The sequence below is a fragment of the Sinocyclocheilus anshuiensis genome, unplaced genomic scaffold (genome assembly GCF_001515605.1).
Source record: "Sinocyclocheilus anshuiensis isolate Anshui unplaced genomic scaffold, SAMN03320099.WGS_v1.1 scaffold1509, whole genome shotgun sequence".
NCBI lineage: Eukaryota > Metazoa > Chordata > Actinopteri > Cypriniformes > Cyprinidae > Sinocyclocheilus > Sinocyclocheilus anshuiensis.
The window spans coordinates 470801-489098 of NW_015547723.1; the positions used below are offsets into that span (position 1 = coordinate 470801).

An 18298-nucleotide genomic window follows, 5' to 3' on the forward strand; every position below is an offset into this window, starting at 1 on the left:
CTTTAATCTCTGTGATTTAACTAACATGACTGTGAAAACAATTCAATAAACCAAAGTGTACACCTGTAACCTGCACGTGCCATCTTCCAAGATCTTTGCACAGATTAAAAGCTTTACATAACATTAAACTTTGCTCAACACAGTCTGGTGCTCTGATCCACAGGAGCTTGTGATGGAACGGGTAAAACATTAGCCAAATAAAGTGCCTCTAACTTCCAGGGAACCAAGAAATTGAAGGTCATCATTATGGGTGAGACAGGGCCTAGGGCAAAGAAGTTCTGCTCCCCACATACCGGGTGGTTTCGTGCGACTGAACACTGTGTATCTGCATGGACGTTATTTGCTTTAAGTGGGCATGTAATGGTCTTGTAAAGCCCTCGAGCAGTGCAGGAAACATAGCAGAGGTAAGCTGTACTAGGACTTTGACATTCAGAACATTGCCATATGTCCCACATGAGCAGTTTATGCATACCACCTTCCCCTTTAGCTGATTGTGAGTGAAAGAATCAATCTGAAAGGAGTAAAAGACACAAGCGTCCATTTAGAAGGCAATGCAGTATGAACACGTCCTGTCGCACTTCTGAAGAAACTGCATTTCTGAATTCTTTAGACTAGTATACTTCAGCGTGATATTGACTGGGTTTCTAATGATCTGTCTAAACCCAGAGCAATGTGCTCCCTGACAGTCAAAAATAGTTCGCAGACCAGAGACACTATCATTGATGCAGGCAGCATTTCAATATTTAGTACACAAAGAAATTTATCCCTGAATTACTGTGTCGGTCAGGTCAAAACAAAAAACAAAGCAAAGAAGGGGCATGTTTAGCTTTCAAAGACACAAACTTGTGCCACAATGATTTTATAAAACATTGGCATCCTTTACCTGACCACATGATCTGGTACCGGTGTTTGTCTTGAGAAACGGTCGTCTGAAGGACAGGGCAGAATTACACCATTTTAGTATGCATTTTGTTTAAATCTTTGTGACTTCCATTCACATTGTTTGACACAAGAAGTGGCCTGTACAGTAAATTGAGAAAATGTTTATGCAAGCGCAAGTTTCAGTTTTTGAGAAGCTGGTTCTGTTTCCTCAGAAACTTGACCACCAACTGATTCATCATTATATGAAATTGTGACTGTGCATTAAAGGGATAGTTCACCCAAAAATGAAAAGTACTGTATGTCATCATTTACTCACCCTTGTGTCATGGCATGACCATTTGAATGCAATTACACTGAAGAGGGACTTACGCTTTCCAGTTTAAAAAAGGACGCAAAAGGAGCACAGAACATTAGAAAATTAACCAGGGCATTCTTCAGAATTTTTCCCTTTATATTCTGCAGAAGAAAGAACATCATGCAGGTTGAAAAGGACGTGAGGGTGGGCTCATGATGACAGAATGTTTGAGGTGAACTATTTTAGGGCTCTAAACTGTGAAAAATCACCCTGGAGTCAGTACTAATTGAGTAATCTAAAGAGGCCATTGTAAATGTCTATGCAGACATTCTTTGTGGGACACAGTACAGGGTTTATGCATGATGATTGTCATTAAGAAATATTTGGCATGACGGGAATTGATGATGTGTGTAATTTGGAACGTTCATGATACAGATACTGCTTTGTGAGCCAATCTGATGCTCTAAACATCACAACATGGGCTAAAAACAGACTGTAAAACTCACAGGTCAGTAGTCATGCTTTCAAGTTTACTATCAAATAAACCCATGGCTCAACAAAATCAGTTCTTTATGGTTAGCAATTTGGGCAAATGTACACTGAAAAATCTAAATCATAAATTGTAACCTGTTTTGGTGGTCACACATGCACAATGGTCATGAAATGTCACTTTTTTTGGAGCAAGACTGCAAAATTATGATGTGAAATGTCATTTTTTAAGGTATTTTTTTATTAGTTTAATATAAAACTATAAGTATCCATTGGTAGGATGATGCATAGAAATTGCACGTTTCACATATATGGACTGAAGCAATAACTATATAATAGCAAATAAATAGTGGAAATTGAGTTTGCACAACTGCAATTGCATTAACATAAGGCAATCTGCACTGTTTTTTCACACAAATATTGGAGACAAAACCACAGGGCCTCTTCTGTTTGTATCCAATAGTTGACGAGAAAAGATAATTGGATGATACTTTGACTATTTCACATGATTACAGAAATATCAATCCATAATCTGGCAAAAACATGCATGGCTCTGTGTCCAGAGGAAATGGACACCAGTTCAGCCAGTTAGCTTAATGGAACCTGCAGCCCAGTATGGCTGGGTGGGGGTAGCAATAAGTGGAGAAGATGCTTACAGTGGTTTGGCCATAAAAGATTAGTCGACTGCCAAAGGGAAGCTTTCATTCCCTTTTCATTTACCTTCTCAGGGCGTTGCAGTTCAGATATGCATCCTCTAATGGTTAATGGAGAAAGCACAGGACTCCAACCAGATAACAGCTACTTGCTATCCTGGCTGAGCCACTCACCCTGCAGTAAGAAAACAGAGCTCTTTTATCAGTGCGGAAATCAGCTAATGTTTTCTGAAGAGCAAAGATCATTTAAGTAATACTTTACTAAAAATTAACATTCTGTGGTCATTTACTTATCCTCATGTTGGTCCGAACCCATATGACTTTGCTACAATTGTGAAACACAAATAGAGAAATTCGGAATAATATCCTAGTCACTGATTTAATTACAATAAAGTTGGTCTCAAGCTTTAAAACTTCAAAAAGGATGCAAAAACACCATGGAAGTATCATAAAAGTAGTCTATACAAGCACTATATTCCTAATTTTCTTAAAGGTGCAATATGTAAGATTTTTTTATTAAAATATCCAAAAACCACTAGAACAGTGTTATATATTTTGCTGACTTGTGTACTTACATTATCTCAAATGTTTCAAAGAATGTTTAAATCCAGAGAAATAAGCAATTTCAACCAGTGACACGGACCGTATTTATAGTGTCATTGTGTCGCCTGCCAATGATGTCATACACCCTCGATTTCCGGTTTTGTTTTGTAGAAAACATGGAAACACCAAAGATGCTTTAATATGTTGTGAGTTTTATTAGACGTGACGACCGCACAGAGTAGCATTATAACAGAACTTTCAAACATATCTAGTATGATAAAACAGCGCTGCTTTACCCCACATACGCACGACCGGAAGGAGCGGAAGCCATGTGTCACTCTCGTCTCTCATTAGCAATTGCTTCAGCGGCCTCGTTTCGCTTCGACGGCTTTCCGCCTCACTCTGCTTCATACTGCGATGTTAATAAATCTTTAATACATTAGCTCATCCATGAGCATGATTTCTGCCTGAGTCCCATCGGATTGAGTCGGCTGTGGGGATGAAGACGACAACTCCCATGATTCCACACTCAGTCACGGCGTCATCAAACTACGCCTTTGTTTCTTTATTTGTTTTGAATACACACCCTCTAGCGGTGAAAACTTACATATTGTACCTTTAAGTCATATCATAGCGTTGTGTGAGAAATGTGCCAAAATGTACATTTTTGTTATTCAACAACTAGTTTTGGGTGAGCTATTCCATAAAGAGGAGTCAATTTGACCAAAACGTAAATATTAGTTGGAACCACAGAAAACTGACAGAAAACAAATTACATTACTAAAACTTAAAAGCTGATCGTTGGCAATGTGAAGCGCCATAAAATCCCCTTGTACTTCCGTAATATAAAGTATTTGTGAAAGTGGATATTCATCAAGACAAAACTTGTAGGGCAAGACTTTATGTTATCCATCAGGAACGGATTATATCATGAAAAGTGGATGTTACGGTACATACCAGAACGGAGGTGGTTGGAGGTCAAGGATTGAAATAAGAGGTACTGGTGACATCAGCTGAAAAGGAAAGTTGTGGCAAAGCAGATTATTACATTTTGATATAATAACACAAAGATTTTTGTTTTGAATAACATGCAAAATTCTTTCATTTGAAATTAATGTCAATTTAAATATACATTTCTACACCCCTGAAGAATCGCTTTCTGAAGAGTCTTTTTGAAAGCTTCACAGTAGCAAATCACAAAATTAGTGGAGGTGAGACAACACAGCTAATGATGAATGAACAGCACGGGATTTAAATTACACTCAGAACTTACAGTAAATTTCGTATAAGCACATGTAAGAATTACTCAGCAAACCAAAGCCAAACTTATCAAAAGAAAGGAACTAAAAAAGGCAACCGAGAATTGAAGATATTAGATTTCTCTATGCACAACTGCTACACAATGCGGTTACGTTTCTAAGAATCCCACAAACTGGAAAGATTACAATGGTTTGTTGCAATGAGGATTGCATCTCCAGGCAACCAATCTATTATAATAAACTGTATTGACACTGGGCAAATGGAACTCTGAAAAAAAAAAATTACCAATGATAAACATTCCCAGATTGCCATCTTAAAATAGAACTGGGAAGCCAAAAGGTACCAGTCAAACCAACATCCGACAAAAATTCTGATGAAACACATGAATAAAGTTCTAACAAAAAAAATCAACCACTGGAAAAAATATAGAACAATTTCTCTCTTCTTCTTTCTATTACTTTCTATTATTCCCACAGTATGGCCTATTCGTTGGTTCGTGTCCATAGACAAGTAACAGAGACAAACAAAAGTAAGATAATTCCATTGATCGGCAAGATTTTTTTCACTGACGGTAAATGCAAATTAAAAAGTAGCAAGAAAATGCAGAAGCCAGTACCTGTTGAGTTGAAGGTCACATGGCCCCCAGACAACAATACTTTCAAGGGAACATGCCAGCATTTCATTAATTTGTTTTATACTTGGAAATGTACACACCACACAGGAAAGTGACAATGGAAACTGAATTCCTCATCTAAAATAGTGTGTTCCCTTAACACTGAAAAACACTCCATTTATGCGGTGTTCTTGGATGGAGGCTATGTTTCCAGTGCTCAGCTGGAAGTAAATCCTTTGATAAAGGACAGGGACAAATTTAAATCAAAGACGCCGGGAATTCATGACAAGGAACATGAAGTGCGTGAGGAGTAATTATAAGACGTTGCTATCATGGTGGTGTGGAAAACTTCATCATTTTTGTGCGTCTATGTGGTTAAGCATGCGAGAGTGCCTGTGAGAAAGCATGTGGTTGTGTGTTTTTTTTTTTTTACCATGGGCAAAGTTAGTTTGGTCATCATTACCGGCAAATATGTATTAACACTAGGGCTGCAACAAACGATTATTTTGATAATCGATTAATCTGATGATTATTAGACCGGTTAATCGACTAATCATCGATTATTTCGCTGATTAAACGCGGTTTGACCAGACCTGCACCCGCGGGACCCAACGCAACAGGGTGCGGCGCGGGACAACTCTTGATGGGCGAGTGCGGGTGGAAAGACACTCGTGTGTGTGCGTGATGCGGGAGAATAATATGATTCACGGGACTCCCGCAAAATAGAAATTATCTAAACATAAAATGTCTAAAACATATAAATTGTTATTTATGTGTTGCACAAAAGCAAAAAGAACAGCTAATAACATTAATATGATTAACGCGCAAGCTAGGCAGAGTTTCTATTTATAACACGTGTTTAAAGGGTTGCGCAATGTAGCCAATCACAGACTCAGCTGTTGATTTCTGGAACGCAATGGCCAATCAGAGGTGATTAAGTTAGAATCCACTCACGGCAGTTCTGAAATTTGTTTCAATGCTAAACAGAAACACCCCATTGTGGACTTTCCCCTCTTGATCAGGATGATGTACAGGTTTTTGTTTGCAGTTTTACACACGAGCGCAAACACAAACACCCATGCATATAAAACGCACACATAACATTTGTGAATTAGAGGCAGTGTTAATTAGGGCTGAAACGATTAGTCGACATTATCGACAACGTCGACAATAAAAAATGGTCGACAAATATTTTTGTTGTCCAGTTGTCATTTGATCTCATATGACCTAATGTAAGAGCCTGCAATAACGCGGTTTGACCAGTGTGGCGCTGTAGCGCAAGACTGTAATTCAGCTCTCCTGATGCAAGTCAAGAGAAGAAGACAGCGCTTCAGAGTAGAGACCTGCAGACCTGCACCCGCGGGACCCAACGCAACAGGGTGCGGCGCAGGACAACTCTTGATGGGCGAGTGCGAGTGCGAGTGCGGGCGGAAAGAGACTCGTGTGTGTGCGGGATGCGGGAGAATAATATGATTCACGGGACTCCCACAAAATAGAAATGATCTAAACATAAAATGTCTAAAACATATAAATTGTTATGTATGTGTTGCACAAAAGCAAAAAAAAAACAGCTAATAACATTAAAATGATTAAAGCGCAAGCTAGGCAGAGTTTCTATTTATAACACGTGTTTAAAGGGTTACGCAATGTAGCCAATTACAGACTCAGCTGTTGATTTCTGGAACGCAATGGCCAATCAGAGGGCGCAAACAGAAATTATGTTCAAAAACAGACAGAACAGTCTACCTTTATACACGGGCCATGAAGTGTCTAGACCTGTTCCAGAACATCTGTTTGCATAACTAAATTCTGTGCAAGCATTTTAATAAGTTATAGCTAGTATTTTATTACAGGGAAAATATAGAGTAACACGTCTTGACTTGAGACAAGAGGGGAAGTCATCTGTCAGCTGTTGTCCTATAGAACTATATACATGTAATAGGCCTACTGTATGTATTTAACACCAGGTCTCAGCCGTAAAGCCAGATCTCTCAGTGAGATTCTTCCTTTCCCTTCTCCTTCTGACACCCGGACTTTAGACTCTTAAGGCACAATGTGGATTATGTCAAAAGATCCGGTCTCTGTTCTGGTCAAGCATTCCATATGGTGTCCCAAAGTCAAGCTTGTGTTAAGTCATCTCCATAAAATGGCCAAGCCACTGACCGCAACACTTTTCTTGTTCCACACATCACCACCCAGCCTAAAACAGCCTTAAAGTTGGCCCTAACACAACCCGTGGCGCTTATGACCAAGAGGCAAAGTATGGTAGTGTTTACAAAATATATTCTCTTAAGGTTTGCAATTACTACATTTAGCAGCAATGTACTAAAACACAATACCACACTGCGGGTAAGACGTTTTACTTCTTATATCAACAAAAACAACCAATTCAAGCCACACTTTACAAGATAATATGATGCAGTGTTTACTGATAAACCAAAACAAACAAAAAAAAGCCAACCTTCCTTTCTTATTAAGCCACTTGAAAAATTAAGCTATTTCACAAAATATATATCTAAATACCTATGTATAAAATGACTTCTGATAGATATTTTTTAACCAAAATCCCTTGAACTGTCAGTTGCATATGCAACTCGGATTTCCCTGAACGTACATGGAATACAACATTACAATACAAATGCCACCATAACAGCGTAAATAAAACTCTGCAAAGAAACAGTTCACCAAGTGCACCCAGCAACCATGTTTTTGTAACTGTGTTTTGTGTAAGCACTGTAAGACTTATCATACATCTCCAGTACTGGCAAATCCTCCAAAGGCATCATTAAGATTTCTGTCAATATCCTTAATGTCCTTGTATATTGATTTATCGTTTGTGATAAGATTTATGGACACCCTGAGGGGCCATGCTTTATTTTTTTCTGTCTTATTTTCTCAGCATAACAAAAGTTGTTTTGTCATGATCTTATGACAAAAAAAGTGTTTGTTGCTCACCATTTCTCTGGTCAGCCACAAAAATCATTTAACCGGCATCTGTCAAACCTGTTCTATAACTGTGTAGACATCTAGTCCCTCGAGTTGGCTGTAAATGAAACTGATCCCATGTTCAAGAATTCTAATTTTTTGCATGGATGTAAAAATCTGTCTGTCTATTCAAGATGCAACAGTGCATGTATGTGTGAAATTAAGTGCAGTATTACGGGTACCTTTGAATCTGACTGTGCATTTCTCTCTTCTCTAGACTGAGGCAGCATGAACTCGGGCACAGTACAGTATTCCGGAGTGAAGTGCAGTGACGAAAATCCTAGTGTGCTTACAGACGACGAGTATAACTCCAAGAAGAAAAGATACGTGAAAAAAGATGGGAGCTGTAACATGGTTGTGAAGCACGTTCCAGAGGAGTGGCTTCTCTGGATCACTGACATCTTCACCACCCTGGTGGAGATCCGCTGGAGGGTCATGTTCTTGACATTTGCCCTCTCCTACATTTTATCATGGCTCTTTTTTGGAATTTTGTTCTGGATCATTGCATTGACCCACGGCGATATGAAAGACCCCAACAAAGAGCCATGTGTTTATGAGGTTCGAAGTTTTACAGCTGCATTTCTATTCTCATTAGAGACCCAGACCACCATTGGTTATGGCTTTCGGGGGATGTCTGAGAACTGCATGATCGCCATCATCGTAGTTACCATCCAAGATGTCATCAGTGTCTTCATTGACACTTTTGTCATCGGCATCGCAGTCGCCAAGATGGCATCTGCCCGTAAGAGAGCCCAAACGGTTGGATTCAGCAACTGTGCCCTGATCAGCTTACGTGACGGTCACCTATGCCTGTCGTGGCGGGTCGGGGACTTCCGAAGGAACCACATGGTAGAAGGTACAGCACATGCACAGCTGGTACGGCACCTGGCACACAGCACAGGAAAAGTTAACGTTACATACAAAGACCTCAACATTGAAGAGAACAACATCATCCTGGCCACCCCAACAACCATAGTTCATAAAATCAGCCCCAGCAGTCCTCTATACAAGGTGAGCTTGAAGGACCTGAGGAAGGAGAACTTTGAGCTGGTGGTCTCTTTCACCTATACAGACGACTGCACGGGCATCCTTCACCAGACACGCACATCCTATACTCCAAGTGAGATTCTGTGGGGCCAGCACTTTCAGGAGATGATCAGGGTTACCCGCAGGAACTACAGAGTGGACTACGCCCTGTTCAACCACACAGTTAAAGTCCTGGTCCCAGAATTAAGTGCAGAGGAGTATGACCTAAAGATGTGCTCTCAACAGCCAAAACACAAACCACTCCACATAAGTTCTCCAACGGCAGCTGTGGAATTGGTTAATGAGAATAGTCTTGAGGCAGAAAAAGCATCCACCAGCAGTGCTGTCCAAGAACACGAGCTATAACAGTAGACTTGATACATCCTGACTCTGCTATAGCACTTTGAAATCAGGCTTCCTCAAAGGGCATCACTATAAGAAATAGCCTAGCGCACTTATAGTTAGATTTAGACATAAAGGTGTGCTGTCAGTTAGCAGGAAGATCTTAAAAAGCCCTTCTAACACAGACAGTATCCTGGACTAGTACTGGAATATCACATTAAAGCCCTGTAGGCATTTTGGCTTTGATGAGAATCCAGTTAGAGCACTAAATTCAAAATCATATAAAAGTTTTGTTTAACTAGTATTTTTTTTTTTTTTTATGTATATCTATGTGGTATTAAGCAGCCTTGCACAAACTAAGTATCACTTTATACCACTTTATCACTGATGTCACAGATTTGATGGACATTACAGACTCTTGACCTTGAAGGCTCTTTGATATCCCGAGATGTAAAAAAGGACCTCCTTGATTAAATTATGAACCCAAACCTTCAACCTACTTAAGAGGCAATGGATCAATTATAATGACAGTGACATTAACCGGACCAAACTGTCAGTCAGTGTGTCTCTTTGGCATTAGCTGAGTAAGTGCAGAACACTGTTCCACCTTATTTTGCAGAGTGGTTAACCTTTCCGTCCAAAAAACTAATAAAATATTTTGGAAACAGAGCCCCAGTGGCAATTTTCAATATTTACACAGCATGCATCCAATTCCCTTAAGGACAATCTAACGGTTGATAAATGACAGTTTAGATTTCATTGTGCAATGTATGACTGTTAAAAGACCTCTCCGCCTGCAACCAAACAATTCTAAAATATTGGACATCATATTTTAATATAAATTTATATTTTAATATTTATTATATAATATATTAAACAGTTTATGTATATATAAAATGATTTTTTAGAGAATTTTTATAAATGTTTATTTGATTAAATTACTGTTGTTATATATATATATATATAATCACATTTTAAAATTGTTAAACCATACACTGATGTTATCCCATTGACCACATCCAATAATTTGGCATGACAAAAAAGTTCAGGATGTCCTCTTCAAAACAGACCAGGACTCAAAACAGTGGCATGTATGGTCTCAGAGATATTAACAAAAAACATATGTCTACTACAGTGAATAAAACTGCTGGGTCCCAGGAGGTTTTCCTGGGAAAGTGAAGTCTCCCACCCTCCACCTTGTGGTTAGATGCAGTGCTGTCCAAGCATTGCCTCAAATTAGGCTGAAAGGTAAACAGAGGCCTGACAGCTCATGCACCACGTTTCGCCTATAAATAGTCTGTATTATTTATAGACTTGAACAAGAAAGTAACTAAAATAAGCACTCTGCAACAGCTTCACAAATAAAAGTTTAACACGGCTCATTAGTTATGATAAGTAAGCAGTGTGTGACACGCAGCAGCCGGGAAGGGCAAAGGCCTGTGGAACACTTACTGCTGGGTTTTCATTGGACCACTTATAAAGAGAAGGAGAAACATTCCTGATTGAACAATAAATGATCGTTCACAATGGTCTTGAATTACTGATTCCCAACAATACAATGCACAGTCATTATATAAGATGCTGGAAGACAAACAATACCTGAATAAATTCAGAGTAGTCATGTGGAAATGCAAACAACGGACCCTATACTATTTGTTGATATTTCATAATAGCAACACCCAGAATAGCACGTTTCCAGACTGTATTACTTCACTGTTTTTTGCTTCACTGGCATATTCCCAGACTAAAGGCCACAACAGTATCTCAGGTTCAATTATTTTATACAGCATTTGTTTATTGAAATAAAATATCTTCATCTTCAAAATATCTTTAAAGAATTGTCTGGAGCCTGATAAATGACATTCACATTGACTTTGGACTCACTATCAACAAATGAGACATATGTGTGATTCCTATAGTATGTGTTGAAAAGAAATACGCAACGTTACCATAAACCACAAACTAAGCTTTAAATTCTATTTTATTTCAGGAAATGGACGTTTCAGGAAATGTTCATTCTTTAACACTTGGCCGTATTAACGTTACTCATAGTTAAATATCTGAGGTCAGTGTGAGAAATACATCTTTTTTTTTCAGTGTACTTTACTTTCCAGTTAGAAATTTTCCTCATTCACAAACACGGGTCGCCAACTGTCGTTTTAAATCACGTTGCGATTATATTGATGACTTGTAAACAGATTATGACCGAATGTTTTGTCGAAGTAACGTAAAACAGTGAGAAAAATCGTACTGTTGCTATGGTTACCTCCTCAGGCGAACGCGGCGTGTTTGTCAGCTCATTGTGACTAACTTGTAATGTCACTGTGGTGAAACGGTTGTTTAAAACTCTGCTGACATATGCATACTTATGAAAGAATACATACTTTTAGACACCCACAAGCTTTTGTTTTGGCTTCCTTCGGGGGGATTCAAGCCTTAATTTGCAAGCCGCTGTGGGTCCGCGTTTCACTTGCTCTCCAGGCTGCTGAGGAAGATTGTTTTATCCGCGCGTGAAACTCTCCCTCTCTCATCGGATTGGCAGTTTTCAGAGAGGGGGCGTGGCTAGCTGTTGCGTCTTGTTTAAATGGGTTTGAAGCCTAGAAGAAACAGCACATGAGTTACCGCACGCCGCAAACAAGAGGAGAAACGTGGAGATTTTTGTTCTTATACTTCATATCAAATACTATTAATACGTTACGTGGAGAAACAAGATAAATGAGAAGACAGTGTGGATAGTAAAACCATTCGTGGGATATTTTTATATATGATAACTTTTTCGTGTTCATTTACAAATGACTAGGTAAGGTCGCACATATATTTGCTGAAATATTTTATGCAACTGTAAATAAACTCGTACTCTTTGACGATATTAACTGTTTTGTGCTATACATTTTAACATTTTATTTGAGAATACTGTGGCTCAGCTGTTGCTCTTTCAGTGCACGAGAGACTTTTAGTGGAGTTCTCGGTTATATTTGACTTTTGATAGCAGATAGTCTAATGTAATAAAGCATAGTTTGAGAACATTGTTGAGCTCTCTATTGAAAGTTTATAGCAGACACATGATATCAGTAAAAAAAAAACGAGAAGCAGACAGTCTCAGTTTGAGCTCCATTTAATATTATTGCTGTCTAAGTGATTACTCTTATGGGATGGTAACGAGTTATTCATTAAAATTTATTTCTGACTCTCATGTACATGACACTTCAATGAAACATGTGAATGTGTTCAATATTTTTTTTATTTTCTCTGAAGACAAATGCGCAAGGTGACACAGCATCCTGAATTTCGTATTACTTTATGCATGTAGACTATTAAGTAGTCGTTCAAAAGAAAGAAACTGTGAAAAAAGATTAAGGGAATGTCTTTTCCTCCAACACCTGTTGACTTCTCCATATAGCCTACCTCTCTGCATAACAGATTTGCCTTATAAAAGGAACATATGGGGTTTAGTACTGCATTATTTGCATTGTTGTTTGCAACACGTGAGGTTAAATATTATATAGCGTATTATTGTTCTTAGTTGTCTTTTCTATTGAACTCAATGTTGCTAAGTATGCATTTGTCTAATATATTTGGAGCACAGCTGTGCTCAGCAGTTGTCAGGCGACTGACAGACGCGCAGATCCTGTTTTATGCCCTAAACACTCAGAGACTTTCAATTGGCAGCTAAATTGGTGCTTAGCTTGTTTGTCAGGTCTATGCACACCACATAGTGTAAACTGTTAACGGTGATAATAGGGCAAAAGGAATTTCCCTAAAACATGCAACCATATTTTTAGAATATTAATCCTAGTTAGATCACTCAAAAGAATGTAGACTTTTATGTAACATTTTCCATTGGTCCTCACTGGTCCACCCCATCAAAATAAACATATTTCCTAGATATAAACACTGCCATATTATGTTTCATGTAAGAAATAATGGCATCTATCAACCTGCTCTTTATCTGAATGTCTGTGGGGGCCACATGTGAAAAACATGTCTTTAGCAAAAACCAAAAGAAAATAAACAGCTTACTTTTGTTTTAGATGGCAGAAATGTCCTTACTAGTATATATAATAAAAAGTCATTTCTGTTTAAATACACATTCAGATTTCCGTCTTACTCGCTTGCTGTCTTTTTCTCTCTCAAATCGTGCATCTGCTAAATAAGATAAAATGGGACCTTTTTTCAGTTATGGTTGCTAAGAACATTGAGGGCAGAATAGGAGCTTTAATGAGTAGTGTTTTAGCCCTCCCCGGGGAATTGTCACAGGGCTGTCATTATACTGCTGAGAGAGAAGATGAGGTCCCAGAGGGCAAGCTCTCAAGTCAACAAGCCTCGTCTCAGTCCCTGCTCTGCACCATACTGCAAACCATTCTTAGCTTGTTTTTACCTTTGCCGATGTTTAAGCAATAGTTCAGAATGCTATGTACATTGAGACAGTATATGAAGAGGTTGGACGCAAGAATAAATTTGATCAGAATGCATGCTGTTCTCCATCGACTAAATGAGTTCTCTTTCCTTGTTTGACTCTTAAAATGTCAAAAATCCTTTAGGGAACAGGTCTTATTTTATAGCGCTGTACTTTCATGGAAAAGATCAGCTGTTTCAGCTTTTTACCTGGAATACCTGTGATGACCTTTTTGTGATGATTTGTGAATATCCTGTCATTTTATTATTGTTCAGTACACTAAAAATAGATAACATGTTAGATATACAGAGGATACTGTAAAGGTTTTGAGTAGAGCTTTCAGGAACCCACTGTTGGTTGTAGATGAGTTTTTGCCCATTTAAATTAGTGCATAGGTAATAGACATACGTGACTGAACAAAACAATTTTCCATTCACCCATACCCTGATTAGCACAGTATGTGAAAACGGGTATTATTAATGGTCCTGTGGGCAAGTACACTATATGGGAGAAAGCATAAACAGACAGGTTGGCATGGCATTATCAAGTGCTCTGGTGCACTGCCTGGTAAAATGTCATTGTATTCAAGAAATAATTTTTTTACTAAAATAAATTGACACAGGTGTTGGTGACTGAGATTGAAATTGACATGATATAAAAACACAAGAAAATTAAGTGAAATGAAGAATTATCTTCCTCAACACATGGACAATAAAACTGATGATCCATAATAATAAAAATAAGTTTTAAAAAAATCTCACATTTAAACAAGAAACTATTTACTTCATGGCCTCATTTCACAGCCTCACTGATGATTTAGAGAAGTCCAACTTAGGTTCTATTATTTTGTCCATTTTGAGTGAAGTCTTGTTGGCTAACACTGCTGTTTTTTTCCCTAAGTCCGAAAGGAATGGTCAGGGTGCTCTAAAGTTTCAAAGTATGAGTTTTTGATTAAGCACATACCATGCATCAAAGTTATTGGTATTTCATGTGATACTAAATTCAGAGGGAAATGTTAACATTATGATATAATCAGTGTACAAATTTATCAGTTCAAGCTGAGACTTGCATGAGAATTATGTGCATCACGTTTGGTCTCAGAGACTCGTGTGCTGTTAGATCCAAAAATTCAGTTCAGAGAATGTTCATGTTAAGAGAATGTTGAGTTTACAGTTTCAGCCAATTAATGTTAACGTGTATCTTGTTTCTTGTTTCTGATAGGACATTTGATCAGTGATATCATCAGAGCAGATGAGAACCGAGTAATTGCCCCATCCTTGGCCCTTTCTGTCAATCAAAGGTCCAACTGGAGCAAAGAGACGCCTCCTGCGTCCGGCTCTGAACAAACCCATTTCCTGCTTGTGTTGGTCCCCGTGAGTGTTTCAAAACTGTTTCTCCAACGCTTTTTCCAGAAACTAAGACTGTTTTCCAAAGCAGAAACAGCACAGACCTCCCAGACTGAGGTGATGGGAAGTGTGCGGGCCAACCGCTACAGCATCGTGTCATCAGAGGAGGACGGTATGAAGTTGGCCACTGCTGCGGTGCCAAATGGGTACGGTAACGGGAAGGGTAAAGTCCATACCCGTCACCAGACCCAGAGCAGGTTTGTCAAGAAAGACGGACACTGCAACGTGCAGTTCATCAACGTCAGCGAGAAGAGCCAGCGCTACCTGGCCGACATCTTCACCACGTGCGTGGACATTCGCTGGCGATGGATGTTTGTTATCTTCTGCTTGGCCTTCCTGCTGTCGTGGCTGTTTTTTGGATGTATCTTCTGGCTGGTTGCAATATTCCACGGAGACCTGGATAATGACGGGCCCAAGTGTGTCTCCAACGTTAGCACCTTCACGGCTGCCTTTCTCTTCTCAATCGAGACTCAGACCACTATTGGCTACGGTTATCGCTATGTTACAGACGAGTGCCCCATCGCGGTGTTCATGGTTGTATTTCAGAGCATAGTCGGCTGCATCATTGACGCCTTCATCATCGGTGCTGTCATGGCTAAGATGGCAAAGCCCAAGAAGCGGAACGAGACTCTGGTGTTCAGCCACAATGCTACGGTGGCCATGAGGGACAATAAGCTGTGTCTGATGTGGAGGGTGGGCAACTTGCGCAAAAGCCACCTGGTAGAGGCCCACGTTCGAGCTCAACTCCTTAGATCTCGCACCACAGCTGAAGGAGAGTTTATCCCTCTAGACCAGATGGACATCGACGTGGGCTTTGACAGTGGTATTGACCGCATCTTCTTGGTGTCACCGATCACCATCGTCCATGAGATCGACGAGGACAGCCCTTTCTATGACATGAGCAAACAGGAAATGGAGAACTCTGACTTTGAAATCGTAGTTATCCTGGAGGGCATGGTGGAGGCCACGGCCATGACCACCCAATGCCGCAGCTCCTACGTGGCCAGTGAGATCCTGTGGGGACACCGATTTGAGCCTGTCCTCTTCGAGGAGAAAAACTATTACAAAGTAGACTACTCTCGCTTTCACAAGACCTACGAAGTGCCCAGCACCCCCCTGTGCAGCGCGAGGGACCTTGCTGAGAAAAAATATATCCTATCCAACTCTAATTCTTTTTGCTATGAGAATGAGGTGGCCCTTTCAAACAAAGAGGAGAAAGAGGAAGGGACCGGGGACAGCCTGGGCCCTGGCGGGACAAACACGGACACTAGCTCAGACTCTGACCACAGCCAGGCCACCGTTCCCTTAGAACCGCGGCCTCTACGGCGGGAATCTGAAATATGACTGTGCAGAACTAGCGGAAAGGTTTTACAGACACCTCTTAATACAGGCACATTGAGTTGAACTGAGCCCCTCGGCGAGGCAGACTCAAGCTAACGGTACAGTTACGAGGAGGAATCGACAGAGAAACTGTACAAGAGTGTTCTTACGAGTATGCATGGTTAAATAAAACACAGCATAAAGGCACTGCACAGCTAATGAAGAATGCACATCAACGGAGAAGGAGAGAGAGGGAGAGTTCCCCATTTAGGTGACACTACCTTTTTAGACCGTTGCTTCTGAATGACATGAAGCCGAGAGGATGTACCTGGTTTCAAAACTTGAAAATGAACAGGCATGTGTCCATGTGCAGTTGTCCAACGATGTAAGAATGATTCGAGCTCAGACCAATATTTTCATTCAGCCTTTTACTCATGCTGCTACCAAAGTTGATAATATTGTGGAAAATTCAGATATTAAGTTCTGTCAATTGAATTGAAAAATAAAATAAATGCTTAATATTAACAATATTAAAATTAAAATAATAATGGTTCTTAGAAATAAAATTATACAAATCAGAAAAAAACACAGCCAGGAGTGTTAGTCAATGTCTTAGGTATCATTAAAAAATCCTGTTCCTACCATCTAGTTAATTATTCCATCATCCCCTCGTTTCCTTTCTATTTAAATCCACTGGCCTTTGTGTGAGGCTTCGGGTATTTCTGGAACAATCTTGTTAAGGTGTGTGGGTTTAGGTGTGTGACCTCTATTTGGGAATACAGACAACTTGGTGTCTGCTCTTAAAAAAAAAAAAAGACATTAAGTTGGAAGCCCTCCATAGTCCATTTCAGGTTATCTGAAGGGAGAAATGCACAGGAACATGCCTGTTTATTGCGATATATATATCGGACAGGGTCTTTAGATCAGTATCAGAATGAGAATCACAGTCGTCATGTCCGCATGGACAAAGAGAGTGAACGTGTTAATGAATGTCTTTTTACAAGTGCTGCTATGTTGCATATTATAGAGTTTTAGACTTAAACCAAAGAGTATTCAAAGTGATCTTTCATAAAGAATGCATCAAATTCTTTTATTAGACGTAGGACAATAGGACAAGTCATGACGTGGAATAAAAAATATATATTTGTAAGTGAAAAGAAATGGTTTTTGTTTGCTTACGCACATATATGGTTTATTTTTATTGATTATTTTCTTATTCAAAGCCAAATGTGTATAAGACAAAGACTATGAATAACAAAGCCCATTGGAAATAAGAGCTACAGGTTAGCCTACCTTATTTTCAAACCCTCCTTTCCATCCCATAACTTCATTCAGTGTTATCGTAGTTTAGTGCTACATGAGTGTTTGGGTTGGAAAATGTTGCTAGAAAACCTTTAGATTTAAGGTTCTATTTGCATGGATTACATATAGTTTCATTTACAGACTGCGCGAGTGTATATTGGCCGAACGGTTTGGGTTCTATTGGAAACAAACAGGACAGAAAACAGAATCCACTCTCCCTTCTGACTTTAAACCTCTCTAATAATTAATTATTTCTCAATCAACTCTAACCTCTCGTCTTGCCTGACAAACTGCAATACAACCCTAATGACTTGTTTGGCAGGTGTACCAAGGACTGGGTATGTAGACTGAGATCATGGTACTGTGATCCAATGACAATCAGAACACAGAATCTGAGCTCAGAACCGCACTTGCACACAAAATGTGCTCCTGAGGTATCACTTGACGTTTGATTGTGATGTCTAACGTGTCTCCTCTCACCCTTGCTTTTTCTTAAATACCTGAAGTAACCCAAAACAGCCACTAGAGCATGTTCTCCGGAAAGCTCTATAAAAGGAGACAATAAAATTAGGGGATATTTATTTTGAAAATACTGCATGTTATGCAGCTGTGTTAAACGTACAAAAGAGTATAAATTGCTATCAATGCTGTGTCGTCCATAGCTTTTCTTTTTATGTTTTTGGCATGTCATTTTTTTAAGAGACACTTGATGAACAGCCAAATATGCAGTGCACCTGGTTCTCACCGGGCTACTGTTGGCTCGTTCGAAGAAAATGCTCCTTTTAA

General features: G+C 39.4%; 2 protein-coding genes and 1 long non-coding RNA gene across 3 annotated transcripts; 2 read left to right on the top strand and 1 right to left on the bottom strand.

Moving 5' to 3' along the window:
* Positions 1 to 900: 900 nt before the first annotated feature.
* LOC107704236 (uncharacterized) lies at positions 901 to 11583 on the bottom strand. Its single transcript, XR_001635932.1, has 4 exons — positions 11473 to 11583; positions 3820 to 3875; positions 2387 to 2494; positions 901 to 929 (listed from the first exon to the last, which is right to left on the bottom strand). It is a non-coding gene; the product is annotated as an uncharacterized LOC107704236 (long non-coding RNA).
* Positions 7949 to 9112, top strand: LOC107704235 (potassium inwardly rectifying channel subfamily J member 16). The gene has a single exon (XM_016507124.1). It carries the CDS (start codon positions 7949 to 7951, stop codon positions 9110 to 9112), a length of 1164 nt encoding a protein of 387 aa, XP_016362610.1.
* A 218-nt stretch (positions 11584 to 11801) lies between the features above and the next one.
* Positions 11802 to 16650, top strand: kcnj2a (potassium inwardly rectifying channel subfamily J member 2a). Its single transcript, XM_016507125.1, has 2 exons — positions 11802 to 11888; positions 14706 to 16650. Exon 2 carries the CDS (start codon positions 14951 to 14953, stop codon positions 16232 to 16234), a length of 1284 nt encoding a protein of 427 aa, XP_016362611.1. The 5' UTR covers positions 11802 to 11888; positions 14706 to 14950; the 3' UTR covers positions 16235 to 16650.
* The last annotated feature ends 1648 nt before the right edge of the window (positions 16651 to 18298 follow it).